A 26,951-nucleotide genomic window follows, 5' to 3' on the forward strand; every position below is an offset into this window, starting at 1 on the left:
GGGAGGAAAGAAGAGAGAAAGATGTCAAGTGGGAGAACGATTTTGCTTGCCGTGACCCTTGGCGAGCGTGTACCTGGCTGTGTGACCCTGCCCTCCCCGAGTCAGTCTCATTTTCCCTGCTTCTCTCCGAGCATCTGGCATCCTGAATGTTCTCGCTGTTTTAAATGTTTTGGTTCAACACGCCACGTCAACTACTTCTTGAGGTGTTCAGCCTAAGAAGCCCCATTCGATGGTGATTTGGGCTGTACTGGATTTTTTTTTTTCCAGCAGCCTTTAATTTTTGGAGCAGTTTTAGGTTCACAGCAGTTCTGAGCAGAAGGTCAGAGGCAGGTGCACCCCTGCCCCGCTGTCAGCATCCCCCATCAGAGGGGCACATTGGTGACAACCCATGAGCCCACATTGACGCAGCATTGTCACCCCGAGTCTGTGGTTAACATCAGGGTTCACTCTCGGTGTCCAGGATTTCAGACTCTCGCCGACGAGAGCTGCATGCCAACCCCGAGCTCTGTCATCGGGTTATTTGGGGAGTCAGGCCAGGGCCTCCCCAGCACATACCTTATTTCATCAAATCTAGGACGTCATCAGTTGTGCGATGCATCATGATTTTACGCACCAGTGAGAAAGAGAAACGGCTGCCGATTAAACCAGGACATGACATTGACATAAGACGCGTCCTGCGTCCACAGGAGCCAGAAGAGAAATCACGAGGGATTTGGTGGCAGGGGACGTTGTCATTACTTATGTTGTCATTACGGGGTTGGGCCTGTTGTCCACCTTGGAGAGCTGGCTGATGAGAGCCCAGCCTGGTGTGTGGCCCTGCAGAGCAGCTGGCCTCCCAGGAGAGAGGCCCAGGCTCTAGGTCTGATTCCTCACCCGTTGCAGGAGCGCCCAAGTTCCAGGTCTTCACTCAGGCCGAGGCTGTGGATGGGAATGTGGGACATCATGCCGGCCACCAGGACATCAGCGGAGGACTTGTGACTCTGTGCCATGGCCCGTTCGGGGTGGCCACGGACAGAGGAGAAGTTGTCCCTTGGGAGGTGGATTGAGCTTGAGCCTCTGTGGTTGGGCGTTGTGAGGAGATAGCTGGTGCTCTGTGCACACACAGCTCTGGCCTTGTCCCATGTCTGTGACCCAGTTGGAGGGTCTCAGGGAGAAGTGGGGTCTCTGGTCCCCTTCGGCCTGGCCTGCAGCCTCCTTCCTGATGAGAGGGCTGCGTCCTCAGCTTGAGTTACCCGAGCCTCGCTGACTGCTTGGCTCCGCCTCCTTCCCATGTTGGGTGGCAGGGGATGCCCACCGTGCTGTCCCCTGGGGCTCACCCAGTGAGCCGGTTGCTGCAGATGTTGTAGGAGGGGCTGGCAATGAGGCTTCGTGGGAAGAGGACTGGCCGTACAGCATAAAGCTCCATCACGGGCCTGGCCCTTCGTTGATTCGTTCAGCAGATGCAGTTGATAACTGCTGATATGCTGAGTGGAGTTTAGGCCCTGGGGGTTCAGAGAGTGGAACAAGATAGACAGGCTCCTTGTTTGGTGCCACTTACATTCCGTGTGGGACACAGGGAGTTGGGAGTCAAACACAGACTGTTGAGAAACTTTGAAGAGCCTTAGTGTGGTGATGAGATTAAATGGGGAAATGAGGGTGAGAGTGACTGCGGGAGCTGATGCAGGTTTGGTGGTCAGGGATGGCCTCTCTGAGCAGAGGTTCGTGTCAAAGGAGGGAGTGAGCCGCGTGCAAATGTGGGGACAGGGCTTTCTGTTTCACGGAAACAGCTAATGCAAAGGTCCTGGGGTAGCGGTGAGTGTGGCATGCTTATGGAGCAGACAGGGGCCCCGTATGGCTTGAGTGGAGTGAGAGGTGGGGAGAATAGGAGGAGATAAAGTAGGAGAAGTGTTTGCAGGGATCTCATAGGCTATGGTACTGGCTTAGGGGTTGACCCCAAATGCGGTGAGAAGAGCAGTGGGTTTTACACAGGGCAGTGGCATGCCCGGAGTTCTGTTTTATATCAGCCAGTTAGGCTGTGCTGGGGAAGGTGGTTTGTGGGGCGAGGGTAGGGGCAGATGGGTCAGTGGCTCTGTTCCCAGAGGCGTGAGCCACATCTGGCCCTGTGACCCACATGGGTGGGGAGGGGAGAGTCCTGTGTTCTGGGCTGCTGGGTGCCCCAGGGCTCCCGGGGAGCAGGTGACCACGGCCTGGGCAGGAGGACTGCCTTGGCTTCTTGGCCTCGGGTCTCAACCTCCCCCCCTGCCCCCAGTTCTTCTCCTCACCCCTGAGTGACTCCTCTCAGGAGTCAGGTCTGAGCTGCTTCCTCTGCTCCCCTGACCTTTGGGTTTTAAAATCCAGTGCCTCATTGGTTTTCATTAGATGATTTTGAGTTTAACAAAATGGAGTGGAAATTTCTCGACTTACGGCCTCCCATAGGTTAAGGCCATTTTGGACTGTGGTTCCTGCTGGAATGACTATATAATGGTTTGATGGCTCTGGAAAAGACTTGGGCAGCTTTTTTAAAAAGTTAAATAGTTATGATACCACCCCACCATTCTACTCCTAGGTGTACACCCAAGAGAACTGAAGACATATGTTCATAAACTTGTGCAGGGATGTTCATAGCAGCTTTATGTGTGATGGCCAAAGCTGGAAGCAACCCAGACAACCATTAACAAGTGAATAGATGTGCAAATCACGGTGTAGCCATGCAAGGGAACACTTCTGAGCAAAACAACAGAATGAACTATCGGTACACTCAGCCACATGAAAATCTTTAAATAATTACGCTGAGTGAACGAAGCCAGGCAACAGTGCATACATACTAGGTGATTCCATTTATATACAATTCCAGAAAATGAAAGCAAGTCTGTAGTGACAGAAATCAGATCAGTGGTTGCCTGAGGTAGGGGGAGGTAGTGAGATGGGAGGAGAAATTACAGAGAGGAGAGCTCTTGGGGGTGATGGGCGTGTCCATTATCTTGGTTTCCCTGATGGTCTGACAGGTGTGTAAATCTGTCAGAACTCATCAAATTGTACACTTCAAATGTGTGAACTTGATTTTACATCAGTTATACTCCAATAAAGCAATGTATAAAAAAGCAGTAGTGTTTAAAGAAAGGGTGACCATTTTACTTAATTGTCTCTATTTCATAAAGGAGTGCAAACAGCAAATAACAAACAGAAACAAAGAAAACAGAATGCTCCAAAATACAGGTGTTAAGCTATGGTTCTCAGCCTTTCAGACCCATTGCCCCCTTGAGTAATAAAGATATTGTAACATCTCCTTAAATGTACTTTAAGGAAATATATAAAAATAACCCACTCATGTATCTTACTTTAAAAATCAACAAAGTGTTCTTGCTCAACTTTAACAGAAACTAAAAGGCAAAGGATTTGTAATAAAACGTCATCCATGTATGTCTGTGTGTAAACACTCAGGCGCACGCTAGAATAGAGAATGAAGAATTGCTGAGTGCTCCTAAGTAGAGCCTTCTCTGTGGCAGCAGCAAATCTCGACCGACCCAGTCTTGTGGTTCTGGAGACCAGAACCATCGTCACCTTCATGGACAAGGTTTTGCAAAGTGGTGATTCATGCTTGGCAAATTTCTGAACAGAACTTAATTTGCACGCTGACTGCATTTCTGAAAAAAATCGAGGTATATTTAAACTTGCAAAAAAAAAAAAACACTCTGTGTATGGATTTATGCCAAAGATGAAGTTAGAGTGTAGATTTAGGTGATTTTGGGACTTCCCTGGCCGTTCAATTGTTAAGACTCTGTGCTTCCACTGCAGGGGGCGTGGGTTCGATCCCTGGTCGGGGAACTAAGATCTCACAAGCCGTCGGTGGTGGCAAAAACAAACAAATAAACAAACAAAACCCCCCATAGATTTAGGTGATTTTAGGCAGGCTCTTCACCTACATGGATGCCTGGTAGGATCTTGTTTCTTTGGGATGGTCCTGTACTCAAAGAGGGTCTGGTTTCTGGCCCAGTCATTGTGACATCAGAGGGTGAGAAACCCCCTTGACAGCCTGTTTTTGAGAAACAAAAAGCACTCTACGACAACAGCAACAAAAAGAGAAAGAATGATCTTGAGTCATTTGTATTTGTGCTGAACACAGTCAAAATCCTGCCAGGGCTATACTTCCCTTGCGGGGCTGGAGGGGTGGGAGTGGGGAGGTGGCTGCCATGCCCATCTGTGGTTTCCAAAACTGTTATCCCGTATATTGTGAGCTCTGAGGAGAATGAAAATGTGAGTTAAGGGTGTAAAATCCATTCTCTGCAATTGTAGGTCAAATCTGCCCTTCTGTGTTACACTGGGTATTATGGATCAAAGACAATGCTCAGAGTACATCCAGAAAATTTAGTTTTAATTGAGCTATGATCTTTATAAGTTTGAGATTTTTGCCTTTGCCTCAACATTAGAGATCTTATTTGTTTAACAAATGACAAACAAAGCCTCCAGTAGCTCCTCGTGGCCCTTTGGTTGGTTCACGCACCTCCCAGTCTGCTCTCTCAGCCCTGCTCTGGTTACTTGAGGTTCTTGGAAGGGCTGCCTCACCTCTTTTCAAAATCCCTTAGTTCCAGGCCTGGCTTATCCTGTTCCCCCTGCCTAGAGTACCCTTTCCCTCCGCAAGTGGACTCGATCCCTCATCATGCAGGTCTCAGCTTTGATGTCCCCTCCTCCAGGAAGCCCCCATGATAGTCCCCCTCACATGGCTGATCCGTTTCTCTCACAGGGCTGCTCGATGGTGGGGCTCTCCCCAGGGCCCGGCCCAGAGCAGGGCATTCGTGGAGGAGAGAGCAATGGGCACCTTTGCCCATATAAAAATCTCTTGGGTGAGCAAGTTCCTTTTTCTTCCCAGCCTCCAGCTTCCCCACCCCTTCCTCTTCCCCTGTCCTGAGCAGTTTTCTTCTGACTCAGACCTTCCCTCTCCAACATTCCTTTCTTTCCCAGCCAGACCATTCAGGTGCCCTGCTTTCTTCCTCACCGTCCAGGAGTGCCAGCTTCCCTTGGAGAGCTCTTGTTCACTGGATATTTTTTCTCTCCTGACTTGGCTGTAGCTGGTCCCTTCTACTTCTCTAGACCCCTTTCCCCCAGGCCTGAGCCTTCCTCCTCTCTGCCCTCCTGAGACCTTCTCCCTGGCCCTTTGGCCGCCCATCTCCTGGCCACAGAAAACAGCCTGGGTCACTGGCAGCCCAGGCCGGCCTAGGGCCAGGGCCCAGCTTAGGACGTGGTGCAGAAAATGAATGCGGAGGGGGGAACGACTCAGCCACTCCCTGCCCCCCTGCCCTGCCTTCTTGTCTTCCTTTCCAAGAGGGCATGTGTGTGCTGAATGAAATCATACTAAAAATCCCTGCCAGAATCCCAGCTTCAGGAAAAGTCAGTAAAGTGAGCAGGGAAAGAGCTTACGCAGTGACACTGACAACACGAAAAACAGAAATAATCCTCTGTGGTTGGTGGAATGACAGCCCCCCCCCCCCAAAAAAAAGATGTCCACATTCTGATCCCCAGAACCTGTGAATATGTTACATGGCAAAGGGACTTTGCAGATGTGATTCAGTTCAGGATTTTGAGATGGGAGACTATTCTGGGTTATTGGGGTGGGCCTGATGTCATAATCACGAGGTTCCTTATAAGGAGGAGACAGGAGGTGAGAGAGAGAAGACGCTGAGCGGCTGGCTTGGAAGGTGGAGGCAGGGGCCACGTGCCCAGGTGTATGGGCTGCTGTTTTTTTTTTTTTTTTGGCTGCTTTGGGTCTTCGTTGCTGCGCACGGGCTTTCTCTAGTTTTGGTGAGCGGGGGCTACTCTTTGTTGTGGAGCACGGGTTCCTCGTTGCGGTGGCTTCTCTTGTTGTGGAGCATGGGCTCTAGGCGCACAGGCTTAAGTAGTTGCAGCATGCGGGCTCAGTAGTTGTGGCGCATGGGCTCAGTAGTTGTGGCGTGCGGGCTCAGTAGTTGTGGCTCGCGGGCTCTAGAGCGCAGGCTCAGTAGTTGTGGCGCATGGGCTTAGTTGCTCCGCGGCATGTGGGATCTTCCCCGACCAGGGACTGAACCCATGTCCCCTGCATTGGCAGACGGATTCTTAACCATTGCGCCACCAGGGAAGTCCCTGTAAGCATCTTCTAGAAGCTGGAAAAGGAGGAAACAGATTCTCCCATGGAGCCTGCAGGCCCACCTTAGATTTCTTTTTTCTTTTTTTTTTTTAATCCATACAAATCAAGCATTTTATTTATATAGCAAGGAAGCACTCCTTTATTTTCCATTTAAATACCATACTTGAGATTTAAAATGACAGTTGGCAGTGTACTACAGGATGCTAAATAAGACTTCGTCCGTATTGCTTTGGATATCTTGATATTTTGTTATATTTTCCATCCTCCATTGGAACAATTATTTCAACTTCCTAGAAACATTTGAACAGTAGTTAGATGTTTGCCCAATAACCCAGTACCCTCCAGGTTTTTGAAGTGAAGAATGTTACTTGTGCAAGTCAGAATCTGATACCAGTTAAATAGTGACAGCTTTGCCAATAAACAAGAATGTGCTCTTCCATGGCTAGGAAGGGAGACTTCCACAGCTGACAGGTCCCAAAGATACATGGAGCCACCTTAGATTTCTGACCTCCACAACTATGAGATGTTAAATTTGTGTTGTTTCAAGCCATTGAGTTTGTGTTAATTTGTTGCAGCAGCCATAGGAAGTTCTACAACTTCACCCAGAGTTTAGATTTTATTCTGGATGTAGTGGGAGGCCAGCAGTGGAGTTGAGGTTGGGGTGATGCACTTTAGGAGGATCCCACTGGCTGCCGTGCAGGGACTTGGTTGTTAGGGAACGAGAGTGGAAGGAAATGGGGGGAGTGGCGAGGAGGCCCCGGCGATGGTCACTTGCATGGGTCAGAGGCTGTGGCGATGGAAAGCGTGGATGGATGACTGCACACATCCCGGGCGTGGGATGGACACAACACGTGCCTGACTGGAGCTGGGAGCGTGGAGGGGAGGGGTTCAGGGATGATTCCTATGTTTCTGGTCCTTTCCTGGGGTGAGGAGCATCGAGGGGAAGGATACGGACTTGACAGAGCCCAGACCAGTGCCCACGGTTTGGAGTGGGGACGGAGGAGGGAGCCAAGGCAGGTTGGGAGGCTGTGGTCTCCAGGAGGGCGTTTCAGTTGGTCCAAATGGTCAGATGTGGCTTAGATGGGAGAGGCAAGAATCCCCTGTGATTAAACGATGTCCAGTGAGCTCATGCAGTGGATGATTGTGTCGGGTGGACGATGGGGATGAAGCTTGGTGCACATTTCGGGGATGGAGCCCACGTTTGGCCTTTTGAGGATGTTGCTTTGACTGCATTTTGGGAGAGGGAAGCTGTATGTGTTGGTGCGTAACAGGTCACCCCAAAACATAGCAGCTTTAAATAAGAATGAACATTTACTATGTCACACAGGGTCTCTGGGTCGGGGGTCTGGGATGGGTCTAGCTGGGTAGTTCTGGCTCAGGGTCTGCCATGGCTGCAGTCCTCTGAAGGCTTGACCAGGGCTGTGGATCTGCTTCCACGTTGCACATGGTTGGTAAGACTGTGCTGGCTGTTGGCAAGGTCTCACCGTGGGGGCTTCTCCAGGAGGCTGGTGGAGTGTCCTCCTGACCCGACAGTTGGCTTTGCCCAGAGTCAGTGATCCATGAGAGGGCAAGAAAGAAGCCACAGTGTTTTCTGCAACCTAATCTTGGGAATGACACTCTCTCTCCGTCATTTCTGCAATATCCCATTACAAGTGGGAGGGGACTTCACAGGGGCATGTATGAGGGTTCCGATTTCTCAACATCCTTGCAGACCTTGTTGTTATCTGACTTTTTGATGATAACCATCCTAGCGGGTGTGAAGCAGTATCTCATCCTGGTGTTGATTTGCGTTTCCCTGATGACTTAAGATGTTAAGCAACATTACATGTGCTTATGCCATTCGCATGTCTTCTTTGCGCCTTTTATGGTTGGGTTGTCTTTTTCTTATTGAGTTGTAAGAGTTCTTTATTTGCTCTAGTTACAGGTCCCTTATCAGAGTTTTGATTTGCAAATATTTCCTCCCATTTTGTGGGTTGTCTTTTCACTTTCTTGGTGGTGTCTTTTGAAGCACAAAAGTTTTTGATTTTGATGAAGTTCAATTTATTTTTTCTTTTGTTGCTTGTGCTTGTGGGGTCGTATTTAAGAATCCATTGCTAAATCCAAGGTCCTAAAGTTTTGCCCCCTCTGTTGCCTTCCAAGAGTTTTATAGTTTTAGCTCTATGTTAGGTCTTTCATCCATTTCGAGTTAATTTTTGTATATGATGTGAAGTAAGGGTCCAACTCACTCTTTTGCCTGTAGCTATCTAGTTTCCCAACACCATTTGTTGAAAAAACTATTCTTTTCCCACTGAACGGCCTTGACAACCTCGTCAAAATCAATCAGGTTTATTTCTGGATTTTTAATTCTGTTGCATTGATCTCTGTATATGCTCAACCTCATGCCTGTCTTGATTATGGTTGTTTCATAGTAAGTTTTGAAGTCGGGAAATGTGAATCCTCCAACCTTGCTTTGCTTTTTCAAGATTGTTTTGGCTATTTTGGATCCCTTGAGTTTCCATATGAATTTTAGGATTAGCTTCTCCATTTCTATAAAGAGCCAGCTGGGATTCTGATAGAGATTGCACTGAATCTGTAGGTCATTTTGGGGTTGGCACTTTTCTGTGCCCTTTACCTATATTAAGTCATGTATAGGTGAGGTAGGTCCTACTATTTCCCCATTGTACAGATGAGGAAACTAAGGCCTAGAGAGTTTAAGGCACTTGCCTAAAGTCACACAGCTGGCCAGGGTCCTGAGTCTGTGGTCAGAATCACCATGCTAAGCTGCTTCTCTGCAGCGACTGGTTTTCTTTGGCTAGGCCTCCCTGTGGGGGGGGCCTTCTCCGGCCTTCTCCTGGCTGGTGGGCTGAGTGCCTGGCAGACCCCACAACTGCTCCTTGCTCCTCGTGTTCCAGACAGCCGGTGAAGATCGTGTACTCCTCCAAGGATCCCGCCAAGCCGAAAGGGAGTTCCAAGGTGGATGTGAACGAGGAGGCTGAGGCTTTGATTGTCAAGTCCCCCCAGAAGGATTGGAACCCGTCCCTGTTCAAGGTGTTATACAAGACCTTTGGGCCCTACTTCCTCATGAGCTTCTTGTTCAAGGCTGTGCACGACCTGATGATGTTTACCGGCCCAGAGATCTTAAAGTAAGGCCTCCTCCCTCTCAGCCGGGCAGCTCTTCACGTCCTTGACCTTCCACTTGCAACACCCTTCACCTTCCCTTAGGGTCACGTGGCATGCTCCCGAGGGCACAGGGCCAGGCCTCTACATCCTTACCTGCTTTGCCTGATGCTTTGCTCTAATACAACCATCTTAATTAAGGCCACGTTGGTTGCAAGTAACAGAAACCTTACCAGGCTCCCCTGAAGCCAAAAGGGGGAAGATAGAGGATTATCTTGGGAAACCAAAAGCAGGGAAATGTCAGATTGCATGAAAGCTGCAACCTAAACCCAGAAAGGAGGTCACCTCTCTGTTTACCTCCCTCCCTCCCTGCTTCTGTCTGTCTCTTTGGTGCCACATGTTCGTTCTCTTTCCCTCCCTCCCTCCGCCCCTTGTGCTCTCTACTTGGTCACTTTTGGGTGATGAGGCAGAGCAATCAATGCGAGAAGCCCGGGGCTGCGTGCCCTGCCGTGATTACTCGCCCCCCCCACCGCCCGCCGGCATGGGCATCGCCACGTGGGTTGGGCTTCCCATCCATAAAACTGGCGTTGAGAGTGCCTGCCTTGCCTGGCTCAGGAGAAGGTCACCCGTGGAAGCCAGAGGACTTGTCCCCACGCGCACGCATTTCGCGGTCTCTCACGTGGGGCTCTGTCCCTGCCGCCCCACAGGTTGCTCATCAGCTTCGTGAACGACAGGAAGGCCCCAGACTGGCAGGGCTACTTCTACACGGCGCTGCTGTTCGTCAGCGCCTGCCTGCAGACCCTCGTGCTGCACCAGTACTTCCACATCTGCTTCGTCAGCGGCATGCGGATCAAGACCGCCGTCATCGGGGCTGTGTACCGGAAGGTGGGCCCGCGGCTCCCGCTGCCGCCGCGGAACCCCTGGGGGCGTGGCCGGGTCACCTCTCAGGCCCAGCTTCTGGAGCAGTGGCATGATGGTGGCCTGAGTGGCCGCGGGCGGCAGGGAGTGACCGTCAGGCCTGAGAGCTTAGCAAAGCTGATCCCAAGGGCGAGCCTGTGGCATGTCCGGGAGCCCCGGGGTCAGCTGAGGGTAATTGGATTTCTTAGATGGCACTTGATTTGGGGAGATCCAGGTTTGAATCCTTGCTCTGCGGCTAATAGTCTGTGTGTGAACGTGTTCTAACTCTCCATTTGAACGGAGCAGATGGTATGTTCCTTGGGTGATAGATACTCAGCAGGTGTCTGGGCACGGACAGCCTTAAAGGACCTGGATTACCTCCTCGGTCCCTTCATTTCTTAGCCTCTGGGCCACGTGGGTTAAGAAGAGACTATTCAGCAGGTAGTCGGGAAAGATGGACTTGATCGTTGGCTCTCAGCCCTGTCTGCAAGTTAGACTCACCCGGAGAGCTTCAGAAACTTCCAGGGACCAGGCTGCAAGCCAACCAACTCAGTCATGATCTCTGAGGGTGGGACCCAGGCATCCGTACTTCTAAAACTCCCCAGGTGACAGCGTGAAACCATCGAGAGCCAGGATGAATTTGTCCCTCCAGGGGATGTTTGGCGATGTCCGGAGACATTTTTGATTGTCATAGCTGGGGGTGGGGGCATCTAGTGGGTGGAGGCCAGGGATGCTGCCGAACGTCCTAAAATGCACAGGACAGGCCCTCAGAGAATTAGCCTCAAATGTCAGTAATGGCAAGGATGAGAAACCCTGGCTGAGACCTTGGTCCTTCAGGGTGATCTGGCGGCCAGCAGCGTCAGCATCTCCCGGGGGCGTGTTAGAAATGCAGAGTCCCTATTCCAGTCCTGCGAAATCAGAAGCTGCACCGTAACAGACTCCCTGGGGGTGCGTACACACGCAAGTGTGTGAAGCCTTGGTTTAGGCGACCTCTGAGGTCCCTTCCATACTGAAGAGCTCAGGATGGGGAGGCAGTGAGTGCTGTCGATAAGAGAGTGGGCTTTGTGATGAGACACATGGGCTGGGAAGGCAGATAAGCCGCCAGGAGAGGAGAAAAGAGCAGTGAGTGGCCTCTCGACTGTTGAGCTGTCTCCTTCCTCCACGTGGGCCTGGAGGGGAGGGCGCTGGGCTGTCGCCTGCCACACTCACCCTCTTTCCCTCTCCTTTGTCTCCAGGCCCTGGTGATCACCAATTCAGCCAGAAAATCATCCACCGTCGGGGAGATCGTCAACCTCATGTCTGTGGACGCCCAGAGGTTCATGGACCTGGCCACGTACATTAACATGATCTGGTCAGCCCCTCTGCAAGTCATCCTTGCCCTCTACCTCCTGTGGCTGGTGTGTGTTTGATGTCATTCCCGTGGCGCGTGGGGAGGGGCCTCCATGTGTGGGCATTGGGGGCGAGCGAGTGGGTGTCAGTGATAAGAACCTCTGTAGCTCACTGGCATTTCTTGCCGTCATTCACGTTTTATTTCCTGGCCTGTCAGCCAGTTCCTGGATATTTTATTCCTTTCTTCAGTTGTTGGGTTATGTTCTCTAGGGTGGCATGGTATTCATTTGCATTTGTCTCTTCTTGACAGTGTATGTAGTTAACAACCCTATAACATACACATTGTATTTCTCCCTCTGTATCCTCCCAAATGCTAACCAAACTCATTTATACACAAGTCCCAAATTATGTTGGTTAAGAGTCTCTTGGTTGCAGGGGATAGAAATGCATCTTAGAGTAATATAAGCAAATAAAGGGAATTTTATGGGTGCATGTAACTGAAAAGTCCAGGGTCTGGCTTCAGGTAGGGATGGATCCAGGAGTTCAAACAGTGCTGTAAGAATTCGGTCTCATACTCTCATCATTTTTTAGCCCTGTGTTTCTCTGAGTTGACTTCATTCTCAGTGGGATTTCTTCAAATGGCTTCCATAGTGTTGGGCTTATATCATCTTCACAGACAGTGGTGCCAGAGAAAAGAGATTCCTTTTTGCATTCCTCTTTGTCTCACCCGGGTCCCAGGGGGCACTCTGATTGGCTTGGCACAGTCCTCTTCACATCCCTGAACCAATCACTGTGAAATAGGCAGAGTTCTCTGATGGGCCACCCTGGGTCACGTGCTCTCTCTCAGTGTGGAAGGGGTGGAGGTGTGATTGACAGCCCTTCCACATGGCGAAGGGCAGTTCCCAAAATATAAAGATGACAAGCAAAGATGCTTATAGCCTAATATGTGCCTTATTCTGTTCTACCCTTGGGCCTTTGCACATGTCTTTCCTTCCACCATGAATTCCCTTTCCTCTTTCCTCCCTACTGATGGAATCCCACCCAAACTTCAAGGCTGTGACAAAATGCAACTTCCACTGATTCTTTTTCCCTCTCAGTTAGGTGGACTTCTTCCATCTAACAGATGTCTTGGGGCATCTACTTCCCCAGAAAGTGCTGCCATAGAACAACTTCTTTTAGAATTGCCTTCAGGGTTGGTCTGTGATCCACTACAAAATTGCTTTATTTTAGATGAGAGTTGCTGAATGTGTTACTGATATCTGGGGCCGGATAATTCTTCGTTGTTGAGGGCTGTGCTGTGCATTGTAGGATGTTTAGCCGCATCCCTGGCCTCTCTCCATTAGATCTCAATAACACACCACCTCCCCTCCCCCACACTCCCACCATCGCTTGTGACAGTCTCCAGATGTTGCCAGATGTCCCCTGGGGGAATAGTCCTCCCTGGTTAGGAACCGCTGCTTTAGACCAAAACCAGGATTTCTCTATTTGACAGTCAAGAACACGACATAAGATAATGGGGGACAGCGTGGCTCTGAAATCAGGCTGCCTGGGTTCAGATCCTGCCTCTTCCAGACCTTATTACTTAACGTCTCTAAGCCTTGGTGTTCTCATCTGTAAACTGGTGATAATAAGGGACCCTCATCATAGTGATGTTGGGATAATTGAATAAATTAGCACAGGTAGTGTTCCCTGAACAGTAACATGGTACAGCGACGTGCTTGGTATCTTTTAGTTACTATGATTTGCTCTCAGAATTGATTCCCAATGCTTTAGATTGTTGGTAGAAATCACCTTCATGCTTAGAGGTGGATTAATCTTCACTGGGCAGAGATCCATCACAGAAACAAGCGGTAGCAGCATTTTTTTGGTAACTAGGACTGGAGACCCCGAGGGTGACTCCTTGGAAGGGACTAACACGCTTACCCTGTAGTTCCATCCGTCTGTCTCAGCTAAGCAAGTGTGCACTGGACGGACTTCATAAGCTGTCTCTTTTTATTTGTGTAACTTGGAAGTTGAAAAATGTTGATCTGTATCTTGTCTCAATCATGACCACTTAACCTTTCTGAGATGCAGTTTCCTTATCTGCAAATGGGATAACAGAACAGTCTACAGGCTCTTATCTACAAGTCCCCAAATCAAAGAGCTCTGAAAATTGAAAGTTTTTCTTATTTGGTGGCAAGACTTGACTTGAACTGATGTGTGATTTATAATTTTGATTATCCCTCTCATGGGAATATTCCTATTTTGCTACTGAAAAAAGTCATTGCATTTGCTTCTGGAGCACTGTGCCAGGGCCCTGTGGAGGTGCGATATACAGGCATATCTACCTGTGTCAGGGGTCCCTGAGACCCCACCAGGTTCATGATTTGCTAGGAGGACTCATAGCTATCATTTATTACAGCAAGATTAGCAAAGTTCGGAGGGAACCAAGGACAAGCTTCCAAGAGTCCTCTCCCCCTGGAGTCACACAGGATGCACTTAATTCCCCAGCAACGAGTTGTGACAATTGTGACAGCACATGTGAAATGTTACCAGCCAGGGAAGCTCGGGAGAGACCCTGTGCCCGGGGTTTTTATTGGGGGCTGGTCACACCGGCCGCCTCTGCCTGGCACAGACCAAACTTCCAGACTCCCAGAGGGAAAAGGGGTTAATCAGCAGAAACCATATTGTTCATGCAAACAGTTTAGGCGCAGTGAGTCACTCTTATCAGTTCTGAGAATGGTGGGAACTCTCCCAAAATCCAAGCACCCAGGCGCCAGCCAAGGACCTTTGAACAAGATAAGCCGTCAGGTGGGCCGTGTTCACTGTTTTCTGCCCCACATCCCGTTACCTTTCTGAAATCCTTAAGTTCTCATTTGCAAAACTCAACCTGGTCCCAAGGGTTTCGGGTAAAGGATTGTGGCCTTGAACGTTCTTACAGGGTTTGTGGGACCCCAAGGGATGCTCCCGGATAAATCTGAAAAGTAATGCGGCTACACGGGGTGGCTCAGCCCGTGGAAGCCCCATGCTAAGGCCTTTGTTCTTGTTCCTTCCATAGAACCTGGGCCCCTCCGTTCTGGCTGGAGTGGCTGTGATGATCTTCATGGTTCCCCTCAATGCAGTGATGGCCATGAAGACCAAGACCTACCAGGTAGGGGGTGTGTCCGCACAGGGCTCCAAGCTGCACCCCTGCCTAAGGCCTTTCCACTTGGGTGTTAGTTGAGTTCCTTCTGCACAGGCCTTGGGGGTCTCAGCCTTGTCTGCCTGTGGGAATCCCCTGGGGAGCTTTAACAAATGCTGATGCCTAGGCCCAATTCCGGGGATTCTGATTCATCTAATGTGGGTGAGGCCTGGGCATTGGGAGTTTTTAAAGCTTCCCAGGTTATTACATTGGGTCGCTGAGGTTGAGAGCTCCCGAAATAGTTAGACCTCATGGGCCAGTGACTGAAGTCCCATCTGTGAGCCTCCAAGAGATTCCTTATTTCCCATAGGTGTATTCCTTTCTGTGTGTGTGCATTTTCAAGAGCTGAGTAAAAATCACCCCTTGCTTTTCTCCCCATTTCCTTATGCTGGTTGCAGGGTTAAACTCTTTATTTTCAGAGATACTTCGTATTTTAAAAGTTTTTAAATACTCAAGTAACAGAGTGAATGCCTTTTCATTATAAAAGAAAGTTCAAATAATACAAAAGTATATAGATTAAAAGGACATGTCCCCTTCCCTGTCCTTTTTTTTTTTTTTTTAATTTATTTATTTAATTTATTTATTTTTGGCTGTGTTGGGTCTTAGTTGCTGCGCGCAGGCTTTCTCTAGTTGCGGCGAGCGGGGGCTACTCTTCCTTGCAGTGTGCGGGCTTCTCATTGCAGTGGTCTCTCTCGTTGTGGAGCACGGGCTCTAGGCGCACAGGCTTCAGTAGTTGCGGCACGCGGGCTCAGTAGTTGTGGCTCGCGGGCTCTAGAGCGCAGGCTCAGTAGTTATGGCGCACGGGCTTAGTTGCTCCGCGGCATGTGGGATCTTCCCGGACCAGGGCTCCAACCCATATCCCCTGCATTGGCAGGCGGATTCTTAACCACTGAGCCACCAGGGAAGCCCCTCTTCCCTATCCTCTTAACCACAGTGAACACATTGAAGCAAATCCTTCTAGAACTTTTTATGTGTTTATATAGAGATCAGACTAACTATATAGTTAGGCTTGGTGTGTATATGTGTGTGTGTGTCATGGTATTATCACTGTATATATTTTAACACAAACGGGCCCGTTTGGCAGAGTGATTTTATCGTCCGACGCCATGCCTGGGGGATCTTTCTGCAGCATGCCATGTGGTCTGACTTCATTGTCTTGAACTCGCACCTGATGGTCCATAACAGAGACAGGCCAGAGTTCATTCCTCTGCTCCCCCACTGATGGCTATTTATGATGTGCCTGTGGAATTTCAAATGAGAGAGCTTGGCCGTGCTGGTGATGCCGAAGGAGAGAAGAGTTCCAGGACGTGGGGCTGTTGGAATGAGGTTTGGGGAGGAGGGAGGAGAGGCGTGGGAGGGGCATGGGGCTGTGTCGCCTCTTAGCCTCTTCCCTGAACGGCCCACCTCTGAAACGGCTTCAGTCTCTGGCTTTGACCTCATGTTGCTTAAACTGTCCTCTTCTGTGACCCAGGAATGACATAGCACTTAATGATAGGGTTCTCGTGAGCAGGACTAAACGCACTTGAAAAGCTTAGAAAAGTGCCCGGCGTGAGGAAAATGCCAGGTGGCCTTAAAAATGCTTAACAACTGTGCAGCATGGGCACCCAAATGGTCAGAACCAGTGCTGGCTGGTACAGAAACACTTCAGTATTTTAACAACCATGCACTGCCTGAAAAGCAGTAAAGAAAATAAGAAAATGGAAGAAAAAAAAATATCATCTCTCGGTTTACATCAGCAGAGTAGGGCATGTGCCGCTTCCTGCCTGGATACCTGAAAGGTTTTTCTTGCCTCTCTTCCTCCCTTCTGAATTTAAGAGGTTTCTCTGATGTCAAATTTAATGTGATTCGAAGCAGTTTTTTTCCCTTGAAAAAAGAATCCTTTGGAGCGCTCTCAGGGTCAAGAGTTAGGGTTCATAGGAATTGCAGGCCAGCTTTCCCACCCTTAGGACGGCCCATTTTTAATAGATGGGGTTGTTGAGTGTTGGTCTGATGCCAGGGCCAGAAGTGAGCAGCCAGCCCCCAGGTGTGGTTTGGAGACAATTGACTGCTCCTCTCTTCGAAGGTGGCCCACATGAAGAGCAAAGACAATCGGATTAAGCTGATGAATGAAATTCTCAATGGGATCAAAGTGCTAAAGCTTTACGCCTGGGAGCTGGCATTCAAAGACAAGGTACTGGCCATCAGGCAGGAGGAGCTGAAGGTGCTGAAGAAATCTGCCTACCTGGCCGCCGTGGGGACCTTCACCTGGGTCTGCACACCTTTCCTGGTGAGTGAAGCCAAGTTTATCCTGGCCCACATTGTTTGATGTTTTATTGTGTTGTCATGCCTAAGTATTTTTCAGAAGTCACTGTTTCAGCAAGTCAGCAAGACCTTCTCCAACCACTCCTTTTTAATAGTGCCACTCCCACCTTTTGTTTTATTCACAGCATTTACAGCTTCCAGCCCAGGGATACTCAAAGTAGCTAGTTCAGGAACTGTTTGGTACAGGTTCACGATAAGATGAGAAGTTTGTGGTGGAATGTAAACCTCTGCTGTCTGCTTCCTTCATTGAGAAAGTCTTTTTTTTTTTTCTTTTAATTAATTAATTAATTTTATTTTTGGCTGCGTTGGGTCTTTGTTGCTGCACGCAGGCTTTCTCTAGTTGCGGTGAGCGGGGGCTACTCTTTGTTGTGGTGCGTGGGCTTCTTATTGCGGTGGCTTCTCTTGTTGTGGAGCACAGGCCCTAGGCGCGTGGGCTTCAGTAGTTGTGGCGCGCAGGCTCAGTAGTTGCGGCGCACAGGCTTAGTTGCTCTGCGGCATGCGGGATCTTCCCGGACCAGGGCTTGAACCCATGTTCCCTGCGTTGGCAGGTGGATTCTTAACCACTGCGCCACCAGGGAAGTCCTGAGAAAGTCTTGCTAAGAAAAAAAATGTCAGCTGAACTACATGCGTGCTTGGTGCCATAGTTGAGCTATGTTATGGTATCAGCTCCTTATCCACTGTCATCTGGTCACAAACCGCGGATTGGCAGTGACCTGTGGACCACACTTCAAGTGGCAATGCCAAACATACTCTGAAAGTCACTTATTATTTCATGAATTGTCTGCCTCTCTCCACTAGAATGTCAGCTCCAGGAGGGCAGGGATTTCTTCTGTTCACTGCTGTATCCTGGTGCCTAAAATGGTGCATAATAGGTGCTCAACAAATATTTGTCATTCACTGAAAAAAAATTCAAACTGTACAAAAAGTTATGAAATGAAAAGTATATTGTCCTCCCTTCCATCTGTCCCTTTCCTCCAAAGTGACAGTTTTGTATGTCTTTTTAGGAAAAAAAATTATACATATAGATATTTTTTAAATATTTGTAATATATTCAAATGGACTCATACTTACGTGGTGTTCTAGACCTTTGGACTTGATATGTAACCTCTCAGTTCATGCATTCAGATCTCCTTTGTCTGTTTTAATGATGTATGCTTGTCCAGAGCATGGATGTGCTGTAGTTGACTTAACCCATCTCTCGTTGCTGGCCTTTTAGGCTGGTCCCTCTTCTTTGCGGTTATGGCCCACACTGCCCTGAATGTTCCCATACGCATATCTTGGGGTACTGTAATGGGTCTGTCCCTAGCTGGCCAACTTTGAAAAGTTTAAAGACAATAGTGTGAGTTAACTATTTTCCAAAGCTGGCCCCAAACCAGGAGACAGTATGGACTGTGGAAACCCTTTAAGCTCAATTGACAGTTGAGCATGGTTATGGAGGACTTCAGATCATGCCCCCCATGTTTATTTTTTCTCTCTGTCTTTGTATTATTAACTATGTCATTCTTTTTTAAAAATGTTGTGCTAATAAGTATTACTTAGCTACGTTGGCAAATATATATTCTTATGGGAAGTTCCTATGACTAAAACCACACATATTCATAAATTAGAAACAGAATTTTCTGTTAGGCTGCCATCCGCTTCATCACAGTGGAGTTGCAGGTGGAATGTTGAAGGAAACTCCTGCCTTTTCAGTGTTTGTCAAAGTGTATCCATTCTGACGCTGGATTTTGTTAGGCTCAGCTTAATGTCTCCCGGAGTCTTAACCCGCACACAAGGCAGTGTGGTGGAAATCAGTGATGCTCAAACTTGGGTGGGCCTCCCAGTCACCTGGAGGGCTTGTTACAATGCAGCTCACTGGGCCCCACTCAGAGTTTCAGATCCAGTCGGTCTAGGTGGGCCCTGAGTGTTTGCATTTCTAACACGTTCCCAGGTGCTGCAGATGCTCTTGGTTTGGGATCCACGCTTTGTCCTCAGCAGTGGGGCCCATGGACCAGCAGCACCGGCATCGCGGGGTTGCTTATTAGAAATGCAGATTCTCAGGCCTCACCCCACACCAGGCTAAGACAGACCTGAGTATTAGCAATCTCCCCCTGGGTGATTTGTATGCACATTAAAGTTTGAGAAACACTGGGAAAAAGGAGGAGTAAGCAAACATTTTCTGTATAGGACCAGCCAGTGAATATTTTGGGTGTTCTGAGCCGTGCGATCTCTGTTGCAACTGCTGCTTTCTGCCGGTGTAGTGCAGGAGCGGCTGTGGATAACACGGAATGAATGGGTGTGGCTGTGTTCCTGTAAAAATTACTTTATAGACACTGAAATCTGAATTTTATACACTCTTCATGTGTCATGAAATATTTTGATTTCTTTTGATCCTTTAAAAATATAAAATCCATCCTAAGCTCATGGGCCCAGACACAGATGGGTATACCACAGGCCATAGTTGGCTGAGCCCTGGCTTAGAGGAATGGAATGTTTTGCTGAGAGTCAGGACTCCTGCTGAATTCTCCTGCCAGCTCACGGTGTGACCTGCAGCGGTCATTTCACCTCCCTGCCTCTGGGTTTTTGAGCGTGAAAGATGAAGGGGTTAGGCCCCAGGGATGTGACATTCGGGCCCTGCCCTCCCCCGCCCCCATACCACAGGAGACACCCCCGGTCTGTCGTGGTGCTCTCTCCCACTGAGTTATGTTCGAGCAACCCTCCAGGTGACCGCTGCCGATTGACTGGAGTTGGCCCAAGCAGTGACGTCTCTTAGCTGTTCTGAGATTCTGTGTTCCCTAAGATCCCCTCCGGCTCAAACACACCAGCATTCCAGGCTGGAAGGGTCTGCTGTCTCATTCTTTTCATACCCCAGTCTCTCCAGCTTTCCCCAGGTCCTTAGCGACTCTCTTGGTTTTTTTCAAAAGTAAAAATATAAGACTGGATGGTATAGAGGATGTTCGTTCTATTTTTTTTTAAACTGTTAAATAGTCTCTATGTATTAAATACAACTGCTAAGTAGTCCTTATTGTATATATGATACATTTTAATTTAAAAACAGAAAGTAATGCATTCGCATGGTAAAAATAGTTAAAGCTGTTCCAAAGAGGGTCTGCAGCTGAGTTTCTCAACCCCAGCGCTGCTGACATTTGGGACCCAGTAATTCATTGTGTCTTTGTTGTGGGTGCTGTCCTGTGCATTGTAGGATGCTTAGCAACATCTCTGGCCTCTACCCACTAGACGCCAAGTGGTACCTCTCCCCCCCACCTCCCCAGTTATGACAGTCAATGTTTGATTGTCTCCAAACATTGCCAAATGTCCCCCAGTTGAGAACCACCAGTCTGCAGTGAAAGGCACTGCTCTTTCCCTCCGCAGACCCCCATCACCTAGCTTCCTTCTCCATACTGGTTTCTTTTGTGTATTTCCAGAGAGAGCCTGCATGTATACCAGCATAACATTGACTATATGCAATAAATGGAATCAAACTTAAACGTCTCTTTTATTTACTTTACTTTTATGCAAGTGATAGCAAATCACACAGAAATTCAAGGCATCTGGATTGCATTTTTTAAAATAGGAAAAGATCTGCAGTCAGAAGGGTCAAGCAGTAAGGTTTAGTCGGTGGGTCGTGTTACACTTAGGACGAAGGGGACCTTTCCCCCTTTCCCCATAACCCTTTGCTCTGTACATCAGATCCTCTGACAAAACCTGCAGTTTCCAGCTTGTCACCCACACTGCTAACCCTTCAAATATCATCTCCTGCCCTGGCTTCCGTTAGGAGGCCACAGCAAGAGATGCTTAAGAGTGGGACTGGCTTTTCTTGACCTTGAATTTGCCATTAAGTTTTTGGGTGATGATGGGCTTCCGGAGACGGTGTTGGTTCAGCTGTTTGGCATGAAACAGATGAGCCCAGGGGTCAGTCGGGGACCTTGGCCCTGACTGAGACACTGAAGCCTCTGACTACATTAGGATAAAATATGTGGCCATCGGTTCCCTTGGAAGGTGTTTGCATGTGCTTTCCACTGGTGAATTCCTGCACTTCAAGGATGATGTGTTTACCCACTGGTAGGTGTGATGGAAGACAGAGGCCTGGGGAGGTCAGTCAGGAATGGGGATGCCATGTGGCAGGATTGATGGGACTGTTTTTCTGGAATATAGAGCCTGGCATTTATCATGTCCTCATGTCCACCTAGTGCACTTTCCTAAAATAGCATCCCTGTCAGTATTTAGCATTTGCTCTCTTGGAAGATTTGTGAGCTTCTTGCCTTCTCTGTGCCTTGTATGTCCGTCCCTTCTTTAGAATAATTATCATTCCATACGCTAATTACCTGTTGTGCAGTTTTCTGCTGACCAGAACATACATGGACCTTGTCTTTTTTTGCTTGTATCCCTAGAACATAGAGGACTTGGCAAATGGTACCCACTCACTAGGTGTATGTAGAGGAATGACTGACTAAATGAATGGACAGAAGATTTGAATAAACTGTATTAGTCAGGAACTATCTTGCTGGGGTTTCAGGTGTGGCTGGACCTAGGTGCTCCAGCGATCATGTTGGGTATAATTCCTCCTCTGTCTCCCAGCTCTGCTTTCTCCATGGTGGTTTCTTTGTCAGATGGGAACTCGCCATGTGATTACAGTTGATTCCGTCATCTCAGTAACCACAGTAACCAAGGAGAGAGCTCCTCTTTTCCCATTAGTTCCTGCAAAGCTGTGGGGTTGAGTCTCATTGGTTGCGGTTGGCTGCATGCTTGTCCCTGAATCACTGGGGCCAGGGAGCAGGGATGCTTGGATTGGCCAGGCCTGGGTCATGTGGCTTCTTTGGAGATTGGGGTCAGGTCCGGTGTGGGCGGTTCATCTGTGGCTGAAGCTCATGGACTGAGGTTGGGGGAGGTTCAGCTCCCCAAAGGAAAACTGACGTGTTGTCACCAGCAACAAGAGTGGCTGCCGACCAGGCAGAAGGAACAGACGTCCTCATGGAGAGACGGCAGATTTTTAGGGGTTGGGCTGGGGAAGTTGGTTCCGTCATTTGCCCCATTTCTCAGCATGGGGGGAGGCTCTTTTAGCACTCAGAGGGGGGCGGTAGTTCTTCCTTGTTTGCGAAGGATTTTTCGCACCCTGGACCCTCACCCTTTAAGGCTGTAGCAAACCCCAGCTCCCCAGCCGCCTCCACACACTTGCAGACACTCGTGCTAGAGAGACCCTGGTGCATATCTGTTCCCCACTAGACGGTGCGTCTCAGGATCTCCAAGGCTGCCTCACACAGTGCCTGGCACACAGTAGGTGCCCAGTTAATAACTGATGGATGAATGAGTGACCTCTGCTTCCTGGAGAAGTGGATGATGTGGGTCTGACGGGGGCCACGCGATGTTTCTCCCTCTTAATGCGCTTCCTGTGCTGCCAGCAGCCGCCCTATCAGTTGGGCCAGTGGAGCTGGGATATTCTGGTGGTGAGATGCCTGAGGCCTGATTTTCTCTGTTGCTGAAGAGACACCCTTGAGTGTGTGCTTTCTCGCCCTTGGGCAAATCCATCCACCTGCCTACCCATCCATCTACCTACCTCTCCATCCATCTGTCTACCCACCCATCCATCCACCCACCCACAGACATTTCCTGGGTATCTGCCATGATCCAGGTGCTGTCCTAGGCACTGATGATAGAGCAGTGAATACTAAAGACAAAAACCTGCACGCTCATGGGGTGTTCATTCATTCTAACTGGGAGAGACAGATAGTGCACACCAGGCATGATAAATATATAGTATGCTAAACTGTCATAAGTGCTGTGGGAAAAAAAGGTTCTGGTTAGAGTGATAGGGAGGGCTTGCAGTTTTTAAATAGGATGATCACGGGACTTCCCTGGCGGTCCAGTGGTTAAGACTCCATGCTTCCACTGCAGGGGGCATGGGTTCGATCCCTGGTCGGGGAACTAGGATCCCCCATGCTGCACAGCGCAGCCAAAAAAACAAACAAACAACAAAAAAAGGGATGATCAGAGCCTTCACTGAGAAGATGATACTTGAGTCTTAACCTAATGGAGGTCAGGGGCCTGACCAGGGAGAGGGAAGAGTGAGAGGCCCTGAGGCAGGACTGTGCTGCCCCAAAAAGGAATAATCGTGGAGGCAAGCGGGGCTGGAACAGAGGGAAGGAGGCGGGAGAGTGGTAGGAGAGGAGGGCACAAGAGTTCAGAAAAGGGACGTTTAAGAATCAGGTGGCCCCTGGAGCCTGAGTCAAGACTTTGGCTTCTGTACTGAGTAAAAGAGACTGATTTTAGAGAGCTTTTTTTTTTTTTTATATTTTTATTGACATATAATTCACCACTTTTATGTGTACAGTTCAGTGGTGTTTAGTATATTCACAAGGTTGGGCAACCATCTCCACTGTCTAATTCCAGAGCACTTTCATCACCCCAGAAGGAAGCTCTGTACTTACTGGCAGTCACTCCCATCCCCCCTGTTCCCCCCCATCCCTGGGCACCCACTAATCTACCTTCTGTCTCTAGATTTGCCTATTCTGGATATTTCATTTAAATGGAATCATATAACACGTGTGGCCTCTGTGTCTGTCTCCTTTCACTTAGCATCATGTTTTCAAGGTTCATCCATGTCATAGTGGGCGTCAGCACTTCATTCCTTTTTATGGCTGAATACTGTTCCTCTGCGTGGATGTGTTTAGAGAGTTTTGAGTGAGGAGAATCTCTGGCTAAGAGGCAAGTGCGTCATCACTACCTGGAGGAGGGGAGCTGTGTGTGCAGCCATCCCAGGGATCGGGTGTCAGTGGCTTTTCGAGCATCTAACCTCCCTCTCGGCCAAGGATCCTGGAAAATTTCTATGTCTTCCCTCAGGGTCACCTCGCTCATTAATGTCAGAACCAGAACAGGAACCAGCTCTGCTTTCCAATGCCTTGTTCTTGGGACCCAGTTAATAGACTCTTTGGAAATATAGTCCAAGGAGTTTGGACCAAGTCCTGAAACAAGAAATAAAACAGCCACTATCTACTGCATTTTACTGTGCCCCAGGTACAGGGCTAAGCACTCTGCACACGTGCCTGATTCCTTGCTGCCAGAAGCCCTGCGAACACGTATCATGATCCCCATTTTATAGATGGAAAAACAGAGGCTCCTTTGCAGAGCTGAGGTGACATCACAGCTCAGGGTCACACAGCTGATAAACAGGCAGAGCTTATGGATTTAATTTTTAAGATGTAGGACCTTTTAATAGGTAACAAAGAAATGAGGCAGCTGAGACCCTGAAAATACCCTGGACCGCATCCACACCAGAATCTTGGCCACTCCGCAGTCTCCTGATAGCCGGACATCTGCCCTGAGCTCAAGAATGAGGTCCCGGGCAATTTGTTTCCCCTAGGGAAAGCCTTTAATGGGACTAGCATGGGGTAGTGCCCATCTGCCAGGGTGCACGGTTTTCCAGATTGCTTTGGTGGTGTATACCAGGTGATCTCAAGGGGGATGTTATTAGCCTCCTCCGGCAACACCTGGCACTGCTCGGGGGCCAACAGGTGGGCGGGGCATGGAGATCCACCTGTTGATCTTTTCCCTCCTAAACCACGCAGCCCAGCCTTGGATTATTCAGGGGTCCTTCCTTTTTCCTGGCGAGGGAGGTGAGGTGCTGCTGTCTCAAACAACCGAACCCAAATTCCAATTGCCTGGGAATTGAAATCCCAGGCCCCACTGCAAGGCTTAAGGCAGGTCTGACTTTGTGGGGAAGGGAGTAGCCTTTGGGGGACCCTTGGCTGTTTGTTTTCCTTTTTTCTTTTTTTTTTTTTGAAAACCTATGTTCCTTTCCTGGGGGTATAAAACCCTATACTCTGAGCTGGAAGGAGCTTTCAGCAGTAGCACGAATCCTCCACATCCATTTCACTGATGAGATGTGTCGGAGGTACGGGGAGAGGAGGTGACTAACGTGAGGTCTCGGTGCTCCGATGTGCCTGGGGTCATTCTAGGCCCTGAGGATACAGCCGTGTACAAAAGTCCTTGCCTTTGTGGAGTTTGCATTTCACACTGCAGGAGACAGACAATAAATACCTATCATCTTACAATGTAAGGTAGTGATAGGTGTTACGAAGAAAAATAAACCAGGGTAAAAGGATGGAGGGAAGTAGTAGCAGGGCTGTTTTGGGTAGGGCAGCCTCTTGGAACGGGAAGAGGGAGTAACCACGCCACCGTCCGGACAGGAAGGTCGTTTTGGGCAGAGGGAACTGCAAGAACAAAGATCCGGAGGTGGGATCATGCTTGGTGATGTTGAGGGACCCTGAGAATGCCATCCGGTGTCCCACGGAGAATGTTGGTGGGAGTGGCCCGGGCTTTTGGCTTCTGGTCATTGGTTTATCCAGTTCGTCCTCTGGGTGTTTAGTGAGTGCCTGCTCTGTGCTAGACACTGTTCGGGCATTTCTGCTGCCTCCAGAGGCCAGTCGTCAGCCCCTGCAGCTTACACCAGGAGGCTGGAGCAAGTTCCCCGGGCGCGTGTCACTGCTTCTGTGACTGGGGCTCTGACTTGGCCCTCTGTTTGCAGGTGGCCCTGTGTACGTTTGCCGTCTACGTGACCATTGACAAGAACAACATCCTGGATGCCCAGAAGGCCTTCGTGTCCTTGGCCTTGTTCAACATCCTTCGCTTCCCCCTGAATATTCTCCCCATGGTCATCAGCAGCATCGTGCAGGTACAGGCGAGGCTGGGGAACTTCAGAGAGGGGGTCTCTGGGGGAAACAAAGCAAAAGGCCGTGAAAATCTCCCCGGATGCAGCTCCCTCTGCGCAACCCGTCCCACTGTGGCCGGGGGGCTTGTCAAGGCCCAGACTAGTGGCCTTCGTGCTTTTTTGGTCCTGCCCCAAAGACAGACATAACGCTTTACTTCTCGACGCACGCTCGAGTGTATGAAACAAGTTATTGCAGCTAGGCTGTCCTAAGCTCTGCAAGATTCTTTCTGAAACATTTGATCCTCTGCTATTCTGATCGAGTCTGTTCCACCCTGCCCTGCCTTATCCTGTTCTGTGTCTTCAAAAATGCAGCTTTTGACCCACTACATTGGTTTTGCAACCCATTCACAGGCCTTGGCTCACCATTTGAAAAACCCCAGCTGGCCCCCCTGTAATCCCCCCAGCCCCTGCGGTGGTTCTGTAACGAGAGGGAACCGCTCAGTCACACTTGCACCATCTGAAGCTCCTGCACTTTGCTGCCGACAGCGTTTGTCACACTCTTCTCCCTAGCCTTGCACATTTTCCCGTGAAAACCCTTTTCTTAGCCACATAGACAAATTAAGATTAAGATTTGGTTGTACAAGCCCTGGTCAAGGTTTTTAAAAAAAAAATAAGCAAGTAAAACCCCTTCTTATTGCGAACAATTTCAAATATACACAGAAGTGGAGCGAATAGCACGAGAATGCTGTGTGCCTGTCACCCAGATTCAACATTTTGCCACAGTTACTTTGTCTAATTGTTTTTCTGTCTTCCTCCTTCCCTTCAGTCCTTTCTCTCTTTGCCGAAGAATTTTAAAGCAGATCACAGACCTCTTGGCATTTCACCCATAAATACTTCAGCACGAATTTCTTCTTACATAAGTATAACACCATTATCATACCTAACAAAATTAACAGTAATCTCTTAATACCCAGTTCATATTAAAATTTTTTGGGTTATCTCAGAAATGTCCTTACCATTGGGCTGTTTGAATCAGGACCTTTGCTTTTTTTTAAATTTATGTTTGTTGGACCATAATTCACATTGTGTTCAACGTGTGCAACGTGGTGATCGGATCCGTGGATATGTTGCTGTACCGTTATTGCCATAGCGTCAGCTACACTTCTGTCACGTGCCACGATTATCATTTCTTTTTTTGTAGGGGGGAACCATTAAGTTCTAGTCTCTTAGCAACTTTGAAGTTTATTATACAGTATTGTTGGCCGTAACCACCGTGCCACGCATTCGATCTCCAGGACACGTTTATCTCCGAGTCGCAAGTTTGTCTTAAACGGGGCCATTGCCTTCGGTTGTTTCTTAGGTCCCTTGTCAGCTACGATAGTCCCCCGCCGTCTTTTTTAATACCGGTTGTGGGCTTTTAAAGGAAAGCAAACAAGAACCAAAACGCT

At 48.9% G+C, this 26,951-nt stretch overlaps 1 protein-coding gene and 1 non-coding gene across 2 annotated transcripts in view; one reads left to right on the plus strand and one right to left on the minus strand.

Moving 5' to 3' along the window:
• ABCC1 (ATP binding cassette subfamily C member 1 (ABCC1 blood group)) overlaps positions 1-26,951 on the plus strand; it is a 131,977-nt gene that overhangs the window by 61,116 nt on the left and 43,910 nt on the right. Inside the window, exons 8-13 of the mRNA XM_068525219.1 lie at positions 8,989-9,219; positions 9,901-10,078; positions 11,326-11,487; positions 14,457-14,549; positions 16,642-16,845; positions 25,381-25,527. Of these exons, the coding sequence (XP_068381320.1) occupies positions 8,989-9,219; positions 9,901-10,078; positions 11,326-11,487; positions 14,457-14,549; positions 16,642-16,845; positions 25,381-25,527 (1,015 nt within the window). The remainder of the gene's footprint in view (positions 1-8,988; positions 9,220-9,900; positions 10,079-11,325; positions 11,488-14,456; positions 14,550-16,641; positions 16,846-25,380; positions 25,528-26,951) is intronic.
• LOC137750776 (small nucleolar RNA SNORA24) lies at positions 6,457-6,587 on the minus strand. Its single transcript, XR_011070562.1, has one exon. It is a non-coding gene; the product is annotated as a small nucleolar RNA SNORA24 (small nucleolar RNA).

This window comes from Eschrichtius robustus, chromosome 16 (genome assembly GCF_028021215.1).
Source record: "Eschrichtius robustus isolate mEscRob2 chromosome 16, mEscRob2.pri, whole genome shotgun sequence".
Taxonomy (NCBI): Eukaryota; Metazoa; Chordata; class Mammalia; order Artiodactyla; family Eschrichtiidae; genus Eschrichtius; species Eschrichtius robustus.